We start from the raw sequence: 20400 nt of genomic DNA, 5'->3' as shown, positions 1-20400 counted from the left end.
GTTTGTGGCCTGTCTTCAGTGTGTGTGAAGAGATAGTTTTGTTTGCATGGTAACAGATCTACCCCAAGGTGTCATTTTGATTCACTTACTAAGGTGGGAGCACGTGGACTGGACATCTTCATTGTTAGATGTGGCCTTTGTGGAGAGGTATTACAGCAGGGGAAAAAGCATATTACAAACATGTTTCTAAGCTTTGTCATGTATCCTCCCTTTCAGGAAGTGTTAGTAGGTAAATCTGGTATGTGGTAGCTCTCCATCACTTTCTAACACATCTTGCATTTCAAATTTTCTCTGTTGGCTGAGGGTCTGAGAGATGGTCTAAACGTTATGTCCATGAGGAAATATTTTGAAGTGTTTCTGACTAGTACACCACCCATGCTGGCAGTATTTTAAATCCTACAATGCCACTCAGATTTATAGTTAGTTCATAGAGTTGGAATGGGATACTCAGTCTGAAGCAGTTTCTACTTTCTTACAGAGAAATGCTTTTCTAAACTTATATCACCTCTGCTCCCATTCAGCATGGTTAATATGAATTACCCAGAAAATAAGGGCTTACTGCTGTCTTTTCTAAAGCTGCAAAAAATGTGTCCTCTCCTGAATTACTGCAAGGCTTATAGTTCATTTTTAACTCAGTACCTAGGAAACAGGGTTGTGGGTGTGGGGTGTAGGTGTGGTGCATTTGGACCTATTTGGAATGAAAAAAAAAACCAACCAAAAAAAAAAAAAACCACACACAAAACAAACAAACAAACAAAAAACCCTGTAATGACAGTACAGGAACAATTTCATATTTGGATACTTCATGTGAATATTGCCCCGAATTAGAAACAGGTTGCTGTTTTGTGAATTATGTCACTAAAACTTACTTGCACAGTGCTGTTTTAGAGCCTTGCATTTGCTTTTTCTTACTTGAAAATTAATAAGCAGATAGGCTACAAAGTGTAATACAAACTGTCTTGAAATGTCTCATGATGTTATATTCATTTGCTTAGTAGGTGGGCATAGGCCTTCATATCAGGCAAAACACTGTATTTGAATTTTTCTGTGAATTTGTGAGTACTGATTAAATCATAGTAAACATTCATGAGGGCATATGACCATCTAAACTAAAATTGGAGCAACCCTGCCAAGAAGGACTTGGGGATGCTGGTGCATGAGAGGCTGGACATGACCCAGCAATGTGCACTTAGCCCAGAAAGCCAAACATATCCTGGGCTGCATCCAGAGCAGAGTGGGTAGCAGGGCAAGGCTGGGTAATTCTGCCCCTCTGCTCTGCTGAGACCTCACCTGCAGTGCTGCATCCAGCTCTTGATCCTTCAGCACAGGAAGGACATTAAGGTGTTGGAGGGAATCTAGAAGAGTGCCACCAATCTGATTTGAGGGATGGAGCACCTCTTCTATGAGAAAAAGCTAAGAGAATTGGGCTTTTCCAGCCTGGAAAAGGAAAGGTTTTAGGTGAACTAATTGCAGCTTTACAGTACCTGAGGGAGGCTGCATGACAGACGGGGAGGCTTTTTAACAGGTCATGTAGTGACAGGACAAGAGGGAAAGGCCTAGAATTGAAAGAGAGTAAGTATCTATTAGATATTTGCAGGGAGTTCTTTGCTGTGGAGGTCATCAGGCACTGTAACAGGCTGCCCAGAGAAGTTGTGGATACCCCATCCCTGGAAGTGTTCAAGGCCAGGCTGGATGAAGAGCTCAGCAGCTTGCTTTAGTGGAGGATGTCCGTGGCCACAGCAGAGGTATTGGAATAAGATGATCTTTAAGGTCACTTCCAACCCAGGCCATTCTATGACCCTGTGAAATGAAACTGAGACCAAAAGCTTGCTGTCTGTTAAAAAGATCAAGAACAGACAGATAAGGTTTTGAGAAAATGCTGAACTATTGGCTTAACAAAAATTATTTGCTCCGAAGGTATTGAACATGTCCGAGCTTTACATCTCTTTTTGGACCCTATTCAGGGTATTCATTTTAGATTTTGTAGTGAGTTTTGTCTCCGTAAGTAGATAAGGAAGATACACTGATTATTTTCTGGGTTTGTTTTGAAAACATTGATGTGATTTATTTGTTTTGCTTCAGCTTGGATGGGGCAGAATAACTCTAGTATTTCTTGGAAAAGCAGCAATTTTTCTTTCTCTTAAAGGAAATGCAGCTTAGGAGCAGAATTGGTTTTACTGTATTAAAGAACCTGGTTTCACTCCCAACTTGAGATACATATTTAATAATCTGAAGCAATGAGCTGATTAATTCAAAGCTGCAAGGTGGCCGACAGAAACATAAGTAGGTTCACATACCAGGTTCAGAGAGATGCTGCTGCTAGTTTGACAAATCACTAAGGAACAGATTGTGCTGCTGGAGGACAGAAAGAAAGGAAGTTTTACAGCTGGTTTGAATTCCAGTTAACTTCTGGTGTGGGCTAATTATTTACAAAAGGTCAAAGGGAAAGGTCAGGCAGAAAACCCTTTCCTGTCTGTCCTCTAGGACTCAGGGACGGTGTAGCAAATACGGCCAGGAGGAAATAACATTATGATTTGAAAATCCTTGTCCTGTGCCCTTCATTGAAGGTCTCCAGACTGCAGGAGCAGCAGAGCAGCCACTCCCACGTGAAGGGCCATGTCTCCGTGTTTATCTTGTTACCACACAAAAGCATTTTTAGCCCATCTGTGCAAAATCTAATAAGTTGCCTAGTGTCAAAGAGGTGGAGAAATGCAGTTCTCCGTGTTGCTGCATAGCAAAGCCGGTGAGACTGAAAGAGAAGTGGGCTTCAGCTGTGTGACAGAGCTCCTTTTTCCCTGGGCAGTAAGAAGCAATTGCTGTAACATCACGGGAAGGGGAAAGCAATGGGGAAGGCAAGGGAGGGAGGGGGGTGGTGGGAAGGCTGGCATTAAGGTGTGGTATATAAATCCTGGGTTGTCTTTTTATATTTTATATGTTTTTAAAATTATTTTCTATCTGGTTCTGCTGCATACTTTGAAAGACACCTATAATAATTGCTTTTCCTTTCTGTGTCAGTTCCTTTTCTCTTTGAAAGTACTGTAATAATAATGTAAAATGTGACAGTGGCTGCAAGTCAGATGTTTATTTTGTGTAGTATGCATTTGGACTCAAATTGTCTAGGTATCTAGAGAAATAAAATATTGCAAGGAATAAAACAAGGATGGCATACCTAAAATGTGCAGAGACATTTGTGCTATCCTTGGTAATTTTGAAATGTTGAGGGAAAGAGAAAGATTACCCTTTTTGCATCTGAAAAATCTCATAGAACTTTTTGTTTTCCTTCTAACAAGGTAATTTATCAAATAAGGCTTTAACTGTTTGTATAACACATCCTTTATGTGCAAGGTATTCAACAGCTTCCTAGAAGTTAAAATAGTAGGATGTAAGATATACAGGAGAGGAGTACCCAGATATAGAGTACTTTTTGGATCCATTTATGAGGCAGAACTTGCCTGGATTTGCTACTGTGTAAGTTGTAGTTAATGGCTGAAAGAACTAATTAAGTGTTCTTGAAGGGAATGTGTGCTGTTTCAGAGGGAAATCTGTAGATACTCTTAATACAGATAGATCTCCTTATTAGCAGAAAACTATAATACAGGATTTATTCTGGTCTCCTCCAAAATAGCCCTCCTATTTTGTCCACTTTCCAAAAGGGCTTGAAATTAAATGGAAAATTTCAGAATGGAACCTTTGCTTTTTCTGTGCTCCTCTCTCTGTTCTGCACTGTCTTGTGTTGTAAGATGATACATCATGGTCTCTTTTTTTGTGATAACCACAGGGACCATTCTGTGGCTGCTTCAGAAGTTTGTGAAGCTGGACCCCTGCCACTGAAGGCATACTTTTATTGTGGCCTTCAACATGCTTGCCTGGATCTCTGGGTTGCAGTATCCATACAAGTTCCTTTTTAAAAACAAAGCACTTGTTTTTAAGTAAACTTTCATGTTTCTTCAGTAAATTGGGTTTTTACCCAAGCCTTCACAGTCATATCAAGTTCTCTTTTGTATGCTAAACTTCATTATGGGTTTTTCCTCCCCCACAAAGAAGATGCTTTTGTGGTTAAAGCACATAACTGGATTTCAGGAAATCAAGAATTCAGTTTCTGGTTAAACCACAAATTTCCTGTATGATCAGCTACTATCTCTGTCTGGGTTCCCCACAGATGTCACGTTGATCTTTTATTAGTTTTCAGATTAGCAGGACCCATCTTGATCATTTAATCTGATATACTTCATAATGGAAATGAAAAAAATTAATTACCTGCCTAAAATTACAGGACTTGTTTCTTCTGTAACATCTTGGAAGTTTTAACCAGCCTTAATTTTGTTCACAAATCCATTTTCCTGTCTTGTAAAACATTCTCACCTTTAAGAGTCTTCAGCGGTAATGTGTTAGGGTTTGGTTTTCATTTATTTATTATTTTAAATTTTGCCTAAATGCTTGTTCTTTTTCCTGGAAGTAAAGAACTCGGTTACCCAAGTAGAATTCTTAGACTAGCCAAGGTATTTTTAATAGTTTTCCTTGGCTAAATTAAAGAGGTTTTTTAGTCAGTTAATCTGAGTGTTCAACATAGCTCATCCTTTGTGTTAAGGAGTCACTATGGTGTCTGCATGGATCATGTACTATGCATGCAAATTAAGACCATATTTTCAGAATACCTTCATTATAAGGGTTTATTCTTATTCATTTGCAGAGTTACATAGCCAGGACTGTTTCTCAAGTTTTATGCAATAACATTTTCTTTTGTAGAAACAGTTTGTAAAATGCTGCTTTGAGCTGGTCTTGTGGCAGCCCCTAAGGTTTTCTGACAGCATGTGTGTCTTGTGTCCAAAATTGTTGATGTGGTGCAAACATTTGCAAAAGCATTTTCAGGAAAGCTGTGCAGTAGAAGCAGGCTGCTAACAATAGCCTGAATATAATTTCTGAGATTAGTTCCTTAGGTCTCTTATATTCATTCTGGACTTTTGACAGTTCAGTTTTCTAAGTCAGCTATTTGCAAATATGTTTGTCAATATAAAAGCAGATGCTATTTCCCCCCCAGTGTATATTTCCAAATAGTATACCTCTGTTTCAACTAGAATCTTCCACTGAGAACTTTTGTTCAGCTGAAATCATCACCTTCCCATGTCTGCTGATGAGAGGCTGATCTGAGCACTCCTTAGTCCTCTTTAGTCACACCTTAGTTTAAAACACAGCAGAAACAGCATATACTAATCTTACTGAATTTGCTTTAAGCAGGCTAAGGACTGCTTTGCAGCTCTGCCAACAAGAGGAATCATAAAAAGAGTATGTTATGACAAGACATAGTGGCAAGCATTGAGGCACTGACTCCAGGTTTTAGGCTCTGCAACTAGAATAGGGGTTTTGTTTGGTTTTGGAGTTTTTTTGGGTTTGGTGATTTTTGGGGATTTCTTTTGAAGTAATTTTGTGATTTACTTTGATGTAATTAGCAATCGGCAACAAACTAAAGCTCCCTTTGATTATATTAGAAGTTGCTCAATTAAGTACATTCTCAGGTAATTCATACTGGTTTTCATGATTGACATCTTATTGTCAGTAGTTATTGTTCCTCCGTTTTTGTCATCACAGAAGCTGTCTGAAGTTACATTTTCTTTCTAACCACATAACTGCTTATAAATCACAGAACAGCACAAGGTTGCCAACAGAGAGATCCCTTGGATGCTTACCTACAAATGCCTATTGAATTTAAGAATTTCCCATGTGTGGGCTGTTGTGATTTTCCTCATCTCCCCTGTGAAATTCTCATTGATCAGAATTATAAGCAAGGTGGAGCCAGATGTCTTACAGAAGTCCTCTATCTCACCACAATTACTTTGCCAGCCCAAATAATGACCCCATTTAAAGAGGCTGTGGAGGCTGGGAACAGCCTATTTTCTCTAGAAGTGACTAGAGCACTGCTATTTATATACCAGTCTGTTATATTCTGATACATTAATGACTGCAGAGACCTCACTGGCCAATAGTTTCTTGGTATTCCTGGACAGCCAGTTATAACTTTCATTCTCTCAGTTTCATTTTCTAAAATAGCACTTCTTTTCCAACTGTCACATTATTTTTTTATTTTTGGAACAGTCAGTACTAGGCTGGTAATGTTCTGATGTCTAGGGATACTTGAAGGCATGTCTGCTTCGTTCCAATAATTACTTATTCTGTTAAGAAAACCCTACATTAATTAATATTAAATTTACTTCAAAATGCACCCCCATTTACAGCTTAACTTAGCCTTTAAACCAGGAACAGAAATAGTATGGTATTCTATTTATTTCCACAGCAATTTCTATATAATTTCTTACAGTATGTATGTGGCTTCTAGGCAGAAGATATAGGGTATATTTTTTTCCTTTGCATTTAGGAACAGATTTACTTGTCTGTGCAGGATGTGTGTGGTTGCTAGAGATGGAAAAAATAAAGAAAAGAGTGCCTTGCATCACAACGGAAGATGATAAAGTTTATAATCACACTAAATCTCTCGTAGCCTTAAGAAACAGAAGAGGGAGAGGCTACGGAAGTTGTTACTTTATTGTTGTTCCTTCTTCCTTCTCCTTCCCAACAGAATTAACTTGATCTGAGCTACTCTGGTAGGTGCTGTCATCAGGATTTATTACACAGCGTTTGGACTGACCTGTACAAGTTTTCTCTTTTGCAAAGACAATGTTTGCTTACATGGTAAGAGGGATTGACCTCTTTCATTTTAGCCATAGTTGTGATACTGTTTATTTTTTTTTCTCTGTCCAATGGAACTTTTAACAAAGGGGTAAAGGTTGAATTTTGTGTGAGAAGATAATAAAAAAATCATATGGACATATGTGGGACATCTAGGTAGCCTTGCTGTTGCAAAGAAGTAAATTGCTAATACAGAGTTTTAAGATTAAAAGACTTATATGCTCTTAAAAGATTAATTTAAATTCAGGATTCACCTGAGTGTTTTCAGCATGTGTGTTTAACGTTTTGGTTTGTATTTAGTTTTAAATTCTCTAAATAAATATTTGCTTCTTCACCCTGTTCTTATTTCCCCCTCTCTTATTCTTTTCCATCTTCTAGTTTTCACCTCTTCTAGTTCCACTATGCCAAGTTTCCTCTCCCTGCTTCTTCATGTTCCCTTTTGCATTAATGCAGGTTCTTGAATTCTTTAGAGAGACTGTATTTATTAGCAAAGTTTAGTAAAAATCATCTCTTTTCAAGTTAGTTTGATGAACTGAATTGCAGAATTTGCATCTTTGTACAACTGAGAAACCTGTAATTTGTGACTCATACCTGGGAATGTTTTTCACTATTGTTTTTATGAAAAGACAAAAAATTTATTTTGAATAATTTGTCTCCTCTGTAGGCATATTGGCACTTTAGATATGAATATGAAGGTGTTAATATAGATGATATAATGTATATACAGAGTACATCTATATGCCTTCACACACACAGAGGCACATGCCTGTCATACATGTATATCTTTGAAGTAGCACAGGATGAAATCCTGCCAGGAAACTTTACATGGTTTCTGCACTTCTAGATAAGACTCAAAATTACCGGTGGTACTGGCTGTGCCTGAATTTAAAGATTAAGGGAAATGGCTGTAAAAAGCTGCCACATAAATAACTAGTGGAAAGTGAAAGGAGGAAGGTAGCTTGTGATAAAGTATTCATTTCCAAAATGCTGCACAGAAAGGTGAAATCAAAGGGAAGACAGAATCTTAGATGCTCACTCTGTACATTAAGTTTAATGGTGCTATCAACAGCTTCATATGACAGGAAATGATCTGGGCGTTTTGGTCACTTATTCTGGATGCCCTTAGTTTCAGAGAGCAACTGGTAACATGGATTGCACCTCGGAAGGGGACAGCTGAACTCTCCCTCTGGCTTTAGTAAGGAAAGAGCAGCGATGAAATCCGTGGACTGTGTGCACGTCATCCAACAGAAGGATACCGCCTCCTCTCCCTCTGCCCCCCCTGGTGCTGTTTCAGGCGCCACGGGACTTTTTTCTGTCACATTCCTGTGGCTTGCAATGCTCCTGTCCTCTTGTCTTGCAGCAGTGTCTCTTTACCATGTTATCATCCTGAAAACAGAACTAGAAGCCCTGCGCAGCGAGCTGATCTACAGCATCCAGGCGAGGTCTCCGCCAGACCAGCCGCTCGGGTCCCCCCATGAAAACAAGGCAGGTTCCCCAGTTTCTCCCTTCCTGCAAGTGTCTGCAGCTGGCTCCACACAGGTAAGCTGGGGGAGTGGGTTCTGACTTGCAGGGCATGGACAAATGTGGGGCTGTTCTCACTGACTGCTGCTTCTCCTTGTTAGGAGAGCAGGCTCGCTGGAACTGGCCCAGCTGAGAGTTTCCAAAAGGAAATCTGGAGCGGGAGTAGAAACAGGGGCAGGCGGTCTGCTGCCAACACAGAGGAAAAAGGTAAATACCAGCTATGAGGTGGGTTGGGGTGCTGCAGTTGGATTCTGCCTAGAGAAAATCAGGAGTGTTTGGTTCGTGTTTTCTTTATCCTATCAGTTATCTGTGCTCCTGGAGCCCATTCTGGTTTTCCAAATTATTGGTGGATGAATGGTGTTAACCATAGGCATATTCTCTTAAATGGCAGATTATTGAATCACAGAATGTTTTGCATTTGAAGGGGCCTTTAAGACCATGTAGTCCAATCATCCTGCCATGAGTAGGGACATACTGTTTAAGGTACCAGATATTTATGCTATCTGCAGGTTAAACTTTGAATGCTAGTCCCAAATCTACACGATGTGTTAGAGCTGAGAAAGACAACTTCATTCAGATTTTTAGCTGTTCAATTCTCTCAAATCAAAGTAGGGAGGGAAATCTATTAATAAAAATGCCAATTCAGTTTTCTGGGAAACATGCTCACCCTAAAAGAGAGAAGTAATGAGAACTTTAGGGAAATAAGAGCTTTAAAGAAGAAAGGCAGGCTTGTACCTGACAGAAGAGGTAGACTGCAAGGAATTCAGAAGCTTAGCAGCATTTCTACATTAATACAATCTGTCAATAAATAGTAAAATTAATAAAGGAATGCCTATCCAGTAATTTTTTTTTTTTGTCATAGTTCTCCTTTTTAAAAGGTTCTGCAAAGAACACTGAAGACTGTGCTTCATAAAAGACCTCTGATGTGTATTATAGAGTTGACATTTAATGGGATATATTTGTTTACTTTGAGGATAATGTGCCTACATTTTTCTTTTTTCAAACACGAGGCCTTGTAAGTTGAAATGAAGAATTTTATTATACCAGTTTGCACACATAATCTAGTTCCACTGAGTAACTAAAAATATTCCTGAGTTGCTAAATCAGTTCTCTCTTCTTATGTATACTTTTATATTATTTTAACTGATATCTGAAACTCTTTAGAGATGTTCAAATGGAGTAAATTATAGGCAAAGATTAAATGAAACTTTGTATAAAATGAGTTTCTCAGTGAGCAACTAACATGAAATGTATTTCACTTGAGTTTCAGTAAACTAAATGAAATTAAAGTTCTAGAGTATAATTACTGTACTTACTTCCAATATTCAAAAAAACTCCATTAATTTCGGGCATCATTTAAAACCTACAGGTTTATTCTATTTCATTAGTAGTCTTTGATTCAAGATCTTGGCTAAGAAAGATTTCGCAAACAGGACTGAGGTCATGATTGCTTAAATTGTATTTCTTGTAGCCTGTTTCCTATCACAGGAACCACAAAGCTCCCCTGCCCTCTCCACCCAAGGAACTCCCAAATAAAAACAAGTGATCTGAAGTACAAATATCATAAAAAATAAGATGTCTTCTTGTAAGTAAATTTTAGAACATCAATACTTTGCAAGTGATCCAGTTTCCTTCACAATAGCTTTAGTGTTATTGCTATCTGAGGTGAGCAGGGTTTGGAGCTCCTCAGCTGTGCTTCTGAGTAGACTTTAGACATGTAGCCACCTATGATTATACCTGTTTACCTCTAACATGTAAAATTTCAATTGAGCTACTTTTTTCTGTAAACTTTTTTTTAAGGTACACTGGCTTTAAAGTTACTTGGGATGGATGACAGAAAACACAGAATATGAACATTCATTTTGAAGGGAAAAGCTACATAAGTTGCCCTTACACAAAAATGCTTTCTGACATGAACCTCATATTTTTGTATATAAAAAAATAAGAAAAGTAAATTGCAAATCTTGCATTTATATCAAAGGTTGTCTGCTAGAATTAGCTTTCTACCTACTCTAATTACAAAAAAATGTAGCTTTTCAGAGTTCAGTAACACATTATATTTTCTCAGATCAGATTTCTCTGATGATCATAAACCTCCTAGTCAATGTTAAATTTTGCTTTAGCAGAGAGAGTTAAATAGAAGAACATGGTGTTGTTCATGGTGCTGAATCCAGTCTACTACTTGGTCATGTACACAGGATTACAGTCCCTGCATTTTGATTTTTTGACATTCATATCTGGGTACCAGAAACCATCAGTCTCCAAATTGTCCTGCAGATGTGTGGCATTCATGCTGTTAAAATGGCAAATAAATCAGATTATTGAGTGAGGTACCTGTTCTTGTCCTACTTCTGTTTGCTTCAGCAGAGTCTCAAAGTAGAGTCTGATTTCATAAATGTTGACCCATCATTTTACTTTTATATGGATCAAGTCCTTAGAAAGTTAATATTTGAAAATGTCACTGATACCTAATTGCTGCTCTTGTGCTTCAACAGAGAGCAGAAGAAAAATGTAGAACTAATATTTTGTTTATAAATAAAGTTATTGTTCAGTTCAGGGGGTCTTTAAACTTTAACCATTAAATTCCAGGAATAGATGACCCATCATTCTTTTTTCAGAACCAGCACAGCCTTTCTTGAAAATACTGAATTTATATTTTAATGCACACAAGTGGCCATGATTTAGCATTTTAATTAAAAGGACAACTGAACAGAAGTGGATTTAGCACAATGTTTCTTTTTTTTATGCATCTATGCTAGTTCATAAAACTATTAGTCATCAGTAGTTGCATGGTTTTTTGTGTCTTGTGAAAATTTCCAGCTTGGGTAGGTTGAAGAGAAGTGTTTCAAGCATCAGTTCCAAATAAAGCTGCACAGTTAGCAGTCAGAACCAGAGTTCTTGATGCAGTGAGTAGGAGGTAATGGGTGATTTTGAAATGTACACTTCTGGCTAATGTCATTTCAGGACACATTGCAGCAGATTTACTTTTTATCCTTCTCTTTACAAATTTCATGTGTGGAGGAAAATTGGTGCACAACAAAAGACCTCTCCAGAATTTTATATTCTATTCACAATTATTGATTGCATTGCCCGTGTGTTTCTCCCTAAGCTGCATGTGCACTTGAGTCTAGCAATAAGATTTAGGCCCTGTTGCCTAAGCTAAGTATGAATGTCTGGTATCATTTTAACACTCCTTCTTTGCCTCATTCTGGTGATTATTGTGGGATTCTGGTTCCCATGACCTGGGAGGTGAAAATCAGGTCTTCTGTAAATGCAAATGCAGCTGACCTGCTGGGATCAGACTGCAGCCCCCATGGACTGCTTTTACTTTGGTGTATTGAGGTTGCCCAACTTCTGGCATGTATGAAGGAGCTGAGGAGCTTTTCTATGTAATTCCACAAATCAATGAGGCAGGGTAACCTGGCATGTGACTTGGCAATTGTTTTTTTTTATTAGCAATTCTTAGGTTCTAATCCAATATAATTTGTGTCCATGGGAAGTAACCATTACCTTCCAAGCATGGTGTGAGAATTTTGCCATAGCTCTTGATAAAATTGTTGTACTGGAAAATTGGTACATTTGTTGTGTGGAAGTGTTTTGACTCTGTATGTTGCTGCTTTAGATATGTGACAGAGGGACAGCAAGAGGTTTTACAAGCGGTCCTTGACTTTATTGATCTTTGAATTGAGATGTAAGCTTTTTATATTAACTTAAGAAAACACCACATATAAAATTCCCATACCAAATATTTACAATACTTCGTATTTATTGTTTGAAGAGGTCGAATTTAAAATAAAAATAAAAAGGTAAATGAAATGCCTACTTCTTAAAAGTAAGTGTTATCCTTATTTGTTTCCTGCTGACAAAAGTCTAACTCAAAAGGAAATAGACCCTTCTATACAAGAGCATAGAAAATTGCTTGATGCAATTCCTGCAATTTTACATGAAGAATTTAATTGAATGGATGAGTGAATAAATCAGTGCTGCATGTTACACAAAACACTAAAATGAAAAATACACCAAATAGGCTCTAAGTTTTTAAACCAACATTCTGGTTTATACTGTATAATAGAAGTCTTAATTCCTAGTAAACAATTCCCTTGCTTTTCTAAATGTAACATGTTATTGGCAGTTCTGTGGAGGTCAAAATAATGCTGCTAATTATTTTAAGATATTTGTTAGATCTTAGTCATATGTGCAATTATGATGAAGGCATTTCAATGTAGGAACTGATTGAATCCATAATTAATACCATATAAAGATGTCTCCATTAAAAAGCACCAAATTAACCTGTCATCCTGGTTTCTAATGTGATAGAGTTCTTGTATCCAGTTTGTAAAAATGTACAAGCAAAAACTAGAGTAAGTTCTCTCATGATGAGGAATCAAGAAGTTAAGGGAAGAAGAACTGCAAATGGTTCAAGAAAACGCTTGTCATTTATAAATCTTGCCTGGTGTTTAAATGGGCTTTGGGAAGCCTACAGAGAACAGATCTAAACAAAAAAAGGAACCTAAATAAGCAGGTCTGGGTGGTTTTGTTTTGTTTTTTTTTTCCCAGGGTTAGGGTTTTTCCCAGGTTTTATTTCAGCAAAAATTGGCACAGATGTCTCAGACCTCAGATATCAAAACTTTAAATATTATACATGAGCTCACATATATTAAACTTGAAATTTTGATCATTATGTGAGATTGCAAAATACTGAAATTATTATGCAATTTAAATAATAACAAAATTTGCATATGAGGTAAATTTTTCTTTTACCAATATAAGGCCTTAAGTTATGGCAATATGCAGAAATCTGGATTGCTGTCCTTCAGCAAAAGATATTAGGTTTTTTTAAATGGTGACTACATTGCTGAACTAGTAGAGAACACATAATTTCATGTACTGGCTGTGGTTTGTAAAGGCATCTGGACTGACTAATGTCTTCAGAATTGTCTTCTGTTCATAGAGTAAGACAGACTCTGAAATTCCTGCCAACCCACAGCCTGCAGAGCAATTAAAATCATTGTAAAAAAAGAATGTTCATCAAAGCAAAGCCATTATATAAAGTCTCAAAAGGATGGGACACACTTCTTCTTTCTAGATACACTTTTATAACAGATAGATCTCATGGTGACACTCAGTTTAGATATTTTTTACACATTTTCAAGATATATTTTATTAATCCTGTATTTTTCTTCCATTATTAATCAGAAGTCCTTTAGACTATAAAGATGTTGCTCAGGTTTGATTTGCACTGGGCTGAAAGACATTCAATAGCAACTATTTAATGTGTGTTTTGCAATATATTCATTCTTCTATTTTACTTAAGGTAAGATTAGGGCACTTTTTGGAACAGAATTGCTAGTGTTTCTTAACAACATTTATTTTTTACAGAAAATTCCTGTTAATTTATCCAGAAAATATACTTTGTATATCCACATCTTCTCCTGAATAGTAGTAGTGTTTACTTGGGATTTGTTTCAATGAATTACTTAATTTTAGGCATGTAAGTAGTTCCACTGAAGTCAAAGTACTTGTATATACTGGAAATAATTATTTGTCAGCTTTGGATTCTGAACATATTTTTGAAGTACATTGTTGTTCAATCCTTCAAGCACTTTTTTAGATATTGTCTTTTGTAACTTTAGGGAAAATGGCCACTGTGCCAATTTCTATTGTCATGAAGGACACTACTGCATGCATTTTCTCCAAAAACGTGCTTGCTGTGTTCTATGGAGGCTTGCTCCTATCTGCATATGTCAAAAGAAAAGAGAGAGGTTGCATTTTTATAGAGATTAAGTGCAGATCTGATGTCTGTAGAATAAAGTGAAGTGATATGTTTTTTTAAAAAGTTGGAGATGACCTCAAACTGTACTGATCTTGCAGATTTTAATTACTGTGAGTGATTCTCAGCAATGCTCACTGGAGTTTCAGTGCTGCAACCACATGAAGCAGAAATCTAAACTTGCAAACTGAGAATTAGGATAGTGTGAAAAATGCCCACCAAGTTTGCAGAGCAAGTTTAACAAGAGTTGCTAAAGTTGCCACAGTTTTCACTGCTTGTGGACACTACCCACTGGTACCCAGCTGGATAGCAGCTGGTTAGTGGGAATCATCACAAACCCTCTAATTTGATTAGTGAAAAATCTGACGGCCACACTACTGGGCTCTTTTAAAAACAGGAATTAAAATTTTGTTTTAGCTTACTGAAATACTAGGGAATCAACAAATTCCATTCACTAGGAAGGCATTTTGTTCCAATGAAGAAATATTACCTTGTGAAATTAATTTCTTGATGTGCTGCATTGTGTGTCTCCATAAAATCCCATTTTAATTTTATTTAGAAGTTTATTTTCCAAAAAAACTAATTTGCTCACAAATGTGATAGAAAAATGTATGAAGTATAATATTGTTTTTAATTTTGTGTTGGCTTGAGTTTTTTATTTCTTACCAGAAAGTAGATAAATCAGATGCCTTTAAATTCTTGGTTTGAAAAATCTGTAGACTGTAACACATTATTGATGTGTATAGGAAGGACTCAAGGACACATTTCAGTGTAGGAGGCAGGAGCTTGTATGATAGCATTCCTGTCACCATAAATAGGGCTTGCAGGTTGTGTGACCATTCTGGCATTCCCAGATGTGCACTGGAATCCTTGTGTGCTGCCAGTTGGCACTGCTGACTGCTGGTGAGCATCTGGCCCTCTTCTGCTGTTTTCAAGAAGGACCCCTTAAAAAGGAGACTTAAAAACAGAAAGGGACTGATTTCCCTCCAAATCCTCTTGCTACTTCTGTGCAGCAAGAGGTTTGTGCTACTGGACACTTGGTTGCTCATGTGGGTACCACTGACAGATGCAAAAACAGGATCCCACATATCCATGGCATTCCCCATTATAGCCAAATCTGGATGGCCAAATCTGAACCACAGCCTTCCTGTCTGAAAAGTGATAAACCTAATGGAGCAATCCATGGCAGAATTTTCTTCTCTTGACTCTTAATAAATTCATTTGATCTCTGTCATGTGCAGTAAATATTACTGCCCAGTTTTCCATCCTTCAAAGTGGCAGGAGAACCAGATGTTTTGATTAAAATCTGCTCCGGGAAAATGTAGCTATTCTTTTTTTACTTTTATCCTGTTGCCTGACACTTATGCTTAGCAGGTTTTTTTACAAGAACTTTATTTCACTTGCAGATCTATATTTTAACATTCTGCAGTATTTTTCTCTGAACAAATACCTAATTTCTCATTAGTGTCACCAATCTCTACAATTTTGAGCAACACATTTTGACACACAGCAAGCTATTTGTTATGTGCCCATTAGCTTGCTGGGAGTCATCTATTTTCCCTCTTAGTCTCAGTATAGGTTGATCAAGTGTAGGTATCTGAAAACATACTGAAAGTGCATACTTTGAGAATTTATTGTGAAAGTGTATATGATTAATATTTTACAGCAACTATAAATGGAAAGTAATTTCTCTAAATAATATAGCAAACATAGCTAGAATATCTGCTCTCTATCATAGCTGTTGTGGTTGGGGCTTTATTCAAGCTTTTGCTTAGAAAATTAACAAGGTTAATTGACCTGATGATTTCTAGCTCATTTGAATTACTGCTACATAATTATATTAGGACCAGATATTAAAACAAGTATTACTTTTGCTGCTACTTGAGCCTCCACTTATCTGCATGATCTCTGAAAGTCATCTAGTATGTGCTGTGACAGGAATTTTCATTTTGCACACTTGAGTATGATCTATGTTAAAACCAATATGTTTGTTTTAAAATAAGTGGTGAGACTGCGATATTTCTTTCATGTCCTTTTTACTTCCTTAAAGTAGTTTCATAAATTTACTCTATTACTGATTTATGTTTCTTTGATTTCGAAATGCTTTCACTGTTCAGTGCTGCAGGCCTGCTTGCAACTGATTGCTGACAGCAAGAGTGATATCCAACAGAAAGGTAAGAATATGTGCCATGATTTATCATTAACTATTCCATGGGATAACTGTTTCAACAATCTTTTTTTTAACTAACTTCAAAGCAGTAACTGAGTTTTAACAGCAAATTTAAAACAAAACCCAAAAAAACAAAACAAAAAAAAAAACAAACAAAAAAAAACCCAACAAAAAACAAAATAACAAAATAACAAAAACAATGAAAAAAAATTATAAATAAAATAACAACAAGGAGGTCCCTGTATCTGGATGGCTCTTGTAAATATAATCTTTTCACTGGGGAAAACCACCTAGTAAGACTGGAAGTTCCATCTAGAAGTCAGCTTTGTTAATTTTCAGCAGGTGAAAATGAAGAAAATAACTTTTCTGATCACCCAAAATTATTTTGTCTTTCAGATGATTCAAGCATTGTCCCTTGGCTCCTGAGCTTTAAACGTGGAACAGCTCTGGAAGAACAAGGAAATAAAATAGTGATCAAAGAAACAGGTTATTTTTTCATATATGGCCAGGTGAGAAAGCTCATTTCACTTCAGCACCTGACTTTTGTAAGGATTTTTTAATGCCTCCACGCAATGAGTTTGAGGCTTTCACCTCTTCTTTCTGTAGGTTTTATATACAGATACAACATTTGCTATGGGGCACCTAATACAGAGGAAGAAGGCTCATGTGTTTGGTGATGATCTCAGCTTGGTGACATTGTTTCGCTGCATCCAAAATATGCCACAGTCTTATCCAAACAATTCTTGCTACACTGCTGGTAAATATCTGCATTTTCCTTTCCTTTGTTGGCAAATAAGCTGTATCAAATGGAATCTATAGTGTTGGGCAATTGTATTGCAGCAGTCGTAAAGAACAGGATCTGCTTTCATGGGTCTGGCTAACTGAAAAATTGCAGAATACTTTCAGAAAATACAGTTTTATATAAAGTATCAGCAACTGGAGATTATGCATCTAGCTTGGTGATCTGAACAGTTTTGCTCTCTCCATTGATTCTCTAATGTGATTAGACATTTTGGTCCTTTCAGTTAGATGCCTGAGGCAGGCAAGAGGAGTACCTACCATCCTTATTGAAAATACCAACTTAAGAGTTTAATTCCACTTTAAGTTATCCCAAGAAAATATTAAAGAGCTATACTCTTCTTTGAAGTGTTGTGTATGTATGTTAGCCATCCAATAGTTGCATACCTTACTGTGATATTTCTACTCCTTATAAAGGCATTTTTAGTCCTTGGTTTGATGAAAAAAAATTAATTCTTATAAGGTGCTCTTTATGATTGCACCAATTAGAAACACCACAAGACCAATTAAAATATTTAGTGCAAGTCCTTAAATATTTAGTGCAGGATCAATGATCAGTATATCTGTATACTCCTGCAGTAGCATTTAAGGAATCAGTGTCACAGTCTATAAAACCCCATATATCATCTTTTGTCTGTCTGTCTTTCCCCCTTAATGGTGGATTTGAAGGTTTTCTCTTTGGCAACTTTCCAGTAGGATTTTTTATTCAATGCCTTATGAAAAAGTGGGTGACACTGAGTGATGGAGTTGATTGTTGGCAAGTAGTGACATTAAACAAATGGGATGTGGCAGGAATCTAATTTTTTCTCCAAATAAAAATACATTTCAAATAGCTAACTAACTAGATACTTTGTCCTGGCAATTGAGGCTGTCCAAACATTTCCTTTAATTTTTGCTCCTTCAGTCACACATTCTGTCAACATAACCACCTTCAATTTCTATATTCTGATTTTAACCTTGTATTACTGCTCCACATTCCTAACTAGGATCTTTATCTTGCCACTTCATGATTCCCCTTTCCGAAATTTCCCCACTATTCTGTTTTCACCTGGAAAAAAACAGTCTGAGTGCTCTGTCCCATGCTGTTGATCATGTGTCACAGCAGATATTAGATGAGCTCTCAGCTCAGTGGCTGCAGCCTGAAGGGGACACGATCTTGATTATCATATCAGCTGATGTGCTGATGGCTGGCAGGAAGCAAACTTTTGTGTTCTGCAGTTGCAGTGGATCAGCTGATGTGTGGTAACTTCATTGGGTTGGTAAAGCTCATAAGACTCCTCCAGAAGTGTGGAAACAGAGTGGTCTGGGGCAGTAATGCTCAATGCTGATTATGTCTGTCTCATCAGAACATGAGGAACCTGGGTACACCACTGCTAGAAATTTTTTGCAGAGTCTGCTTAAGTGAACTGTGTTATGCCAAGTGCAGTGTGAAAATTAAGTCCATCTTCACAGAGGATGTTAAATGTCAGTTTAAAAGCACTCATCACAAGAAAAAAGCCATGCTTACATTTGCAAGATGACACATAATGACTTTTGAATGCCATTTATAAAATAGTGTATTTGAATGACTAACTGTAAAATATTCCAAATCTATTGCCAGGCATTGCAAAATTAGAAGAAGGGGATGAACTTCAACTTACAATACCACGGAGAAGGGCTAAAATATCCTTGGATGGAGATGGTACTTTTTTTGGTGCAGTAAGACTCTTCTGAAGCCCTTAATTTCTGTTACTATGCTTAATGCCATTTTCTTCTCTACCTATGCCTTTGTCAGAAAAAACATTGGATTGTAATAAAGCTGCCAATTCCCTCTCCCAATTCACCACAGGCTTTTAAGAATTTTCTTCACTTTAATATGCAAACCCAAAACAGGAAACATACCAGACATGCTTGTGATATAACCACCATGTGATTTACCAGAAAGCCAATTTATTTTAGTCAATGGGAGACTCTGGATAAGAACTATGAAACAATGAGATTTTGGCTTTGAAACAATTTGTTGTCCATATGGTAAATTAAAAGGAGTTGACCAAAATAATAACAGGACCACTGACTAGCAAATTGTTATCGTTTGAAAAGGAAATCTAAAATGAAAGTCTATCTTAGATCTGCATTATTTCATCAATAAAGTATTTAATATATAAAGTGTGGGCAAAAAACAGTGAACAGTAGATTCCTCACCACAGAATGAAATTTTTGGGTGGGTTCTGAGTTTTGGGTTTTTTCTTCTTCCCCCAGAGATACTGGGGAAGAAAAAATCCTAAATGTCTGGGATAATGAAAACAAATAAACAAAATAGTAACCACTGTCTTGCTTCTTCCTTGTGAGCAGAAAGTAAATAAATTACTAAAACCTATTAGCATTTACTAATCAGAAATCATTTTACAGGAAAAAGGACATGTAAAACTCTTTAAGAGGCTCAATCTCCAAACCATTGCTACTGAAGGAATATGTGTACATTTCTATGTAAGCAAGGCTGGCACAGGAAGAAACACAGTGAAATTAGACACAGTACTATGGTTGGAATTGGATTTCTGACTCCATAATTTCTGCAGTCATATACAGTTGTGTTTAGATATATACAGTATATAGGCATACCTGTATATATTTGAAAGCATGTATACATGCATAGGTCTTGGGCATTTGGGCACAGAATTTTATCTTCTTTTGAGCAGTTTATCCAGTGGAAATACTACTTCATATTTTTTTTTATATTTCCCTTGCTTTTTGCTATGATCCATTACATGCAATATAGTAAGAAGAAAATAAATGTGGAACCAGCCATGCAACTAAGAAAATACACTTGTATTTTAGAGGCTTTTTCTGCAGTTTTGAATACAGTGCTTAACTGTGTTTTATAAAAATATTCAGATCTGTAGAAAGAATAAACAGATGTCCTTTTTCCTTTTCTTTTGTCTGGCTGCTTTGTTCAGTAGATAGTATTTATGCCTTTTTTATCCTAAATATCGTATGGTCAAAGGAGTTATTTCACTTCTTCCCCAGTCTTAAAGAAGCATTGAAGTGCTATTGGAATAGATAAAATGTAAAATCCCTAGTAATGAATTGTACTTCATTTGAAAATATTTTTTAGGACCTGAGAATTGTGTTATATGAGATTACTTATTAAAGAAAAGATGCTCTGTCTATTGCAGTCTCCTTGTCTGCTTTTATGAATTGTGATTTGATTGATTTCTCATGGTGATTGATAATAAATAAAAGAGATTTGGAGCTCAGAATTATAAAGCATGGTAAACTAATTATCATCTTCTCTGGGTGTCGGGAAGACATTTCAGCAATAAGCATATGTGTATTGGATTTTTGCCTAACTACAGTTTCAAGATATCTGCAAGCCTCATTTTTTAAAATGTCTTTATTTATGTGTTGTAGAGCTGAAGCTGCTTTTTTTTTTGTCATCATCATCATTATTATTATTATTATACTTTGATGTGCTGAATTTGCC

General features: G+C 36.7%; 1 protein-coding gene across 4 annotated transcripts; it reads left to right on the top strand.

The window, feature by feature from the left end:
• The first annotated feature begins 2481 nt into the window (after positions 1 to 2481).
• TNFSF13B (TNF superfamily member 13b) lies at positions 2482 to 20176 on the top strand. 4 transcript variants are annotated; one of them, XM_079320704.1, is made up of 7 exons: positions 2482 to 2743; positions 8042 to 8220; positions 8304 to 8409; positions 16090 to 16146; positions 16539 to 16651; positions 16749 to 16899; positions 18541 to 20176. In XM_079320704.1, the coding sequence occupies exons 1-7, from the start codon at positions 2710 to 2712 to the stop codon at positions 18651 to 18653; spliced, it is 753 nt and encodes a 250-aa protein (XP_079176830.1). In that variant the 5' UTR covers positions 2482 to 2709; the 3' UTR covers positions 18654 to 20176. The 4 variants fall into 4 exon arrangements, with proteins under 4 accessions (XP_079176830.1, XP_079176829.1, XP_079176827.1 ...); XM_079320703.1 differs by having other exon boundaries at positions 7808 to 8220; XM_079320701.1 differs by having other exon boundaries at positions 2482 to 2802; positions 7808 to 8220.
• Positions 20177 to 20400: the final 224 nt, after the last annotated feature.

Source organism: Erithacus rubecula (assembly GCF_903797595.1).
Source record: "Erithacus rubecula genome assembly, chromosome: 1".
NCBI lineage: Eukaryota > Metazoa > Chordata > Aves > Passeriformes > Muscicapidae > Erithacus > Erithacus rubecula.
This window is presented reverse-complemented; position numbering and strand designations above follow the sequence as displayed.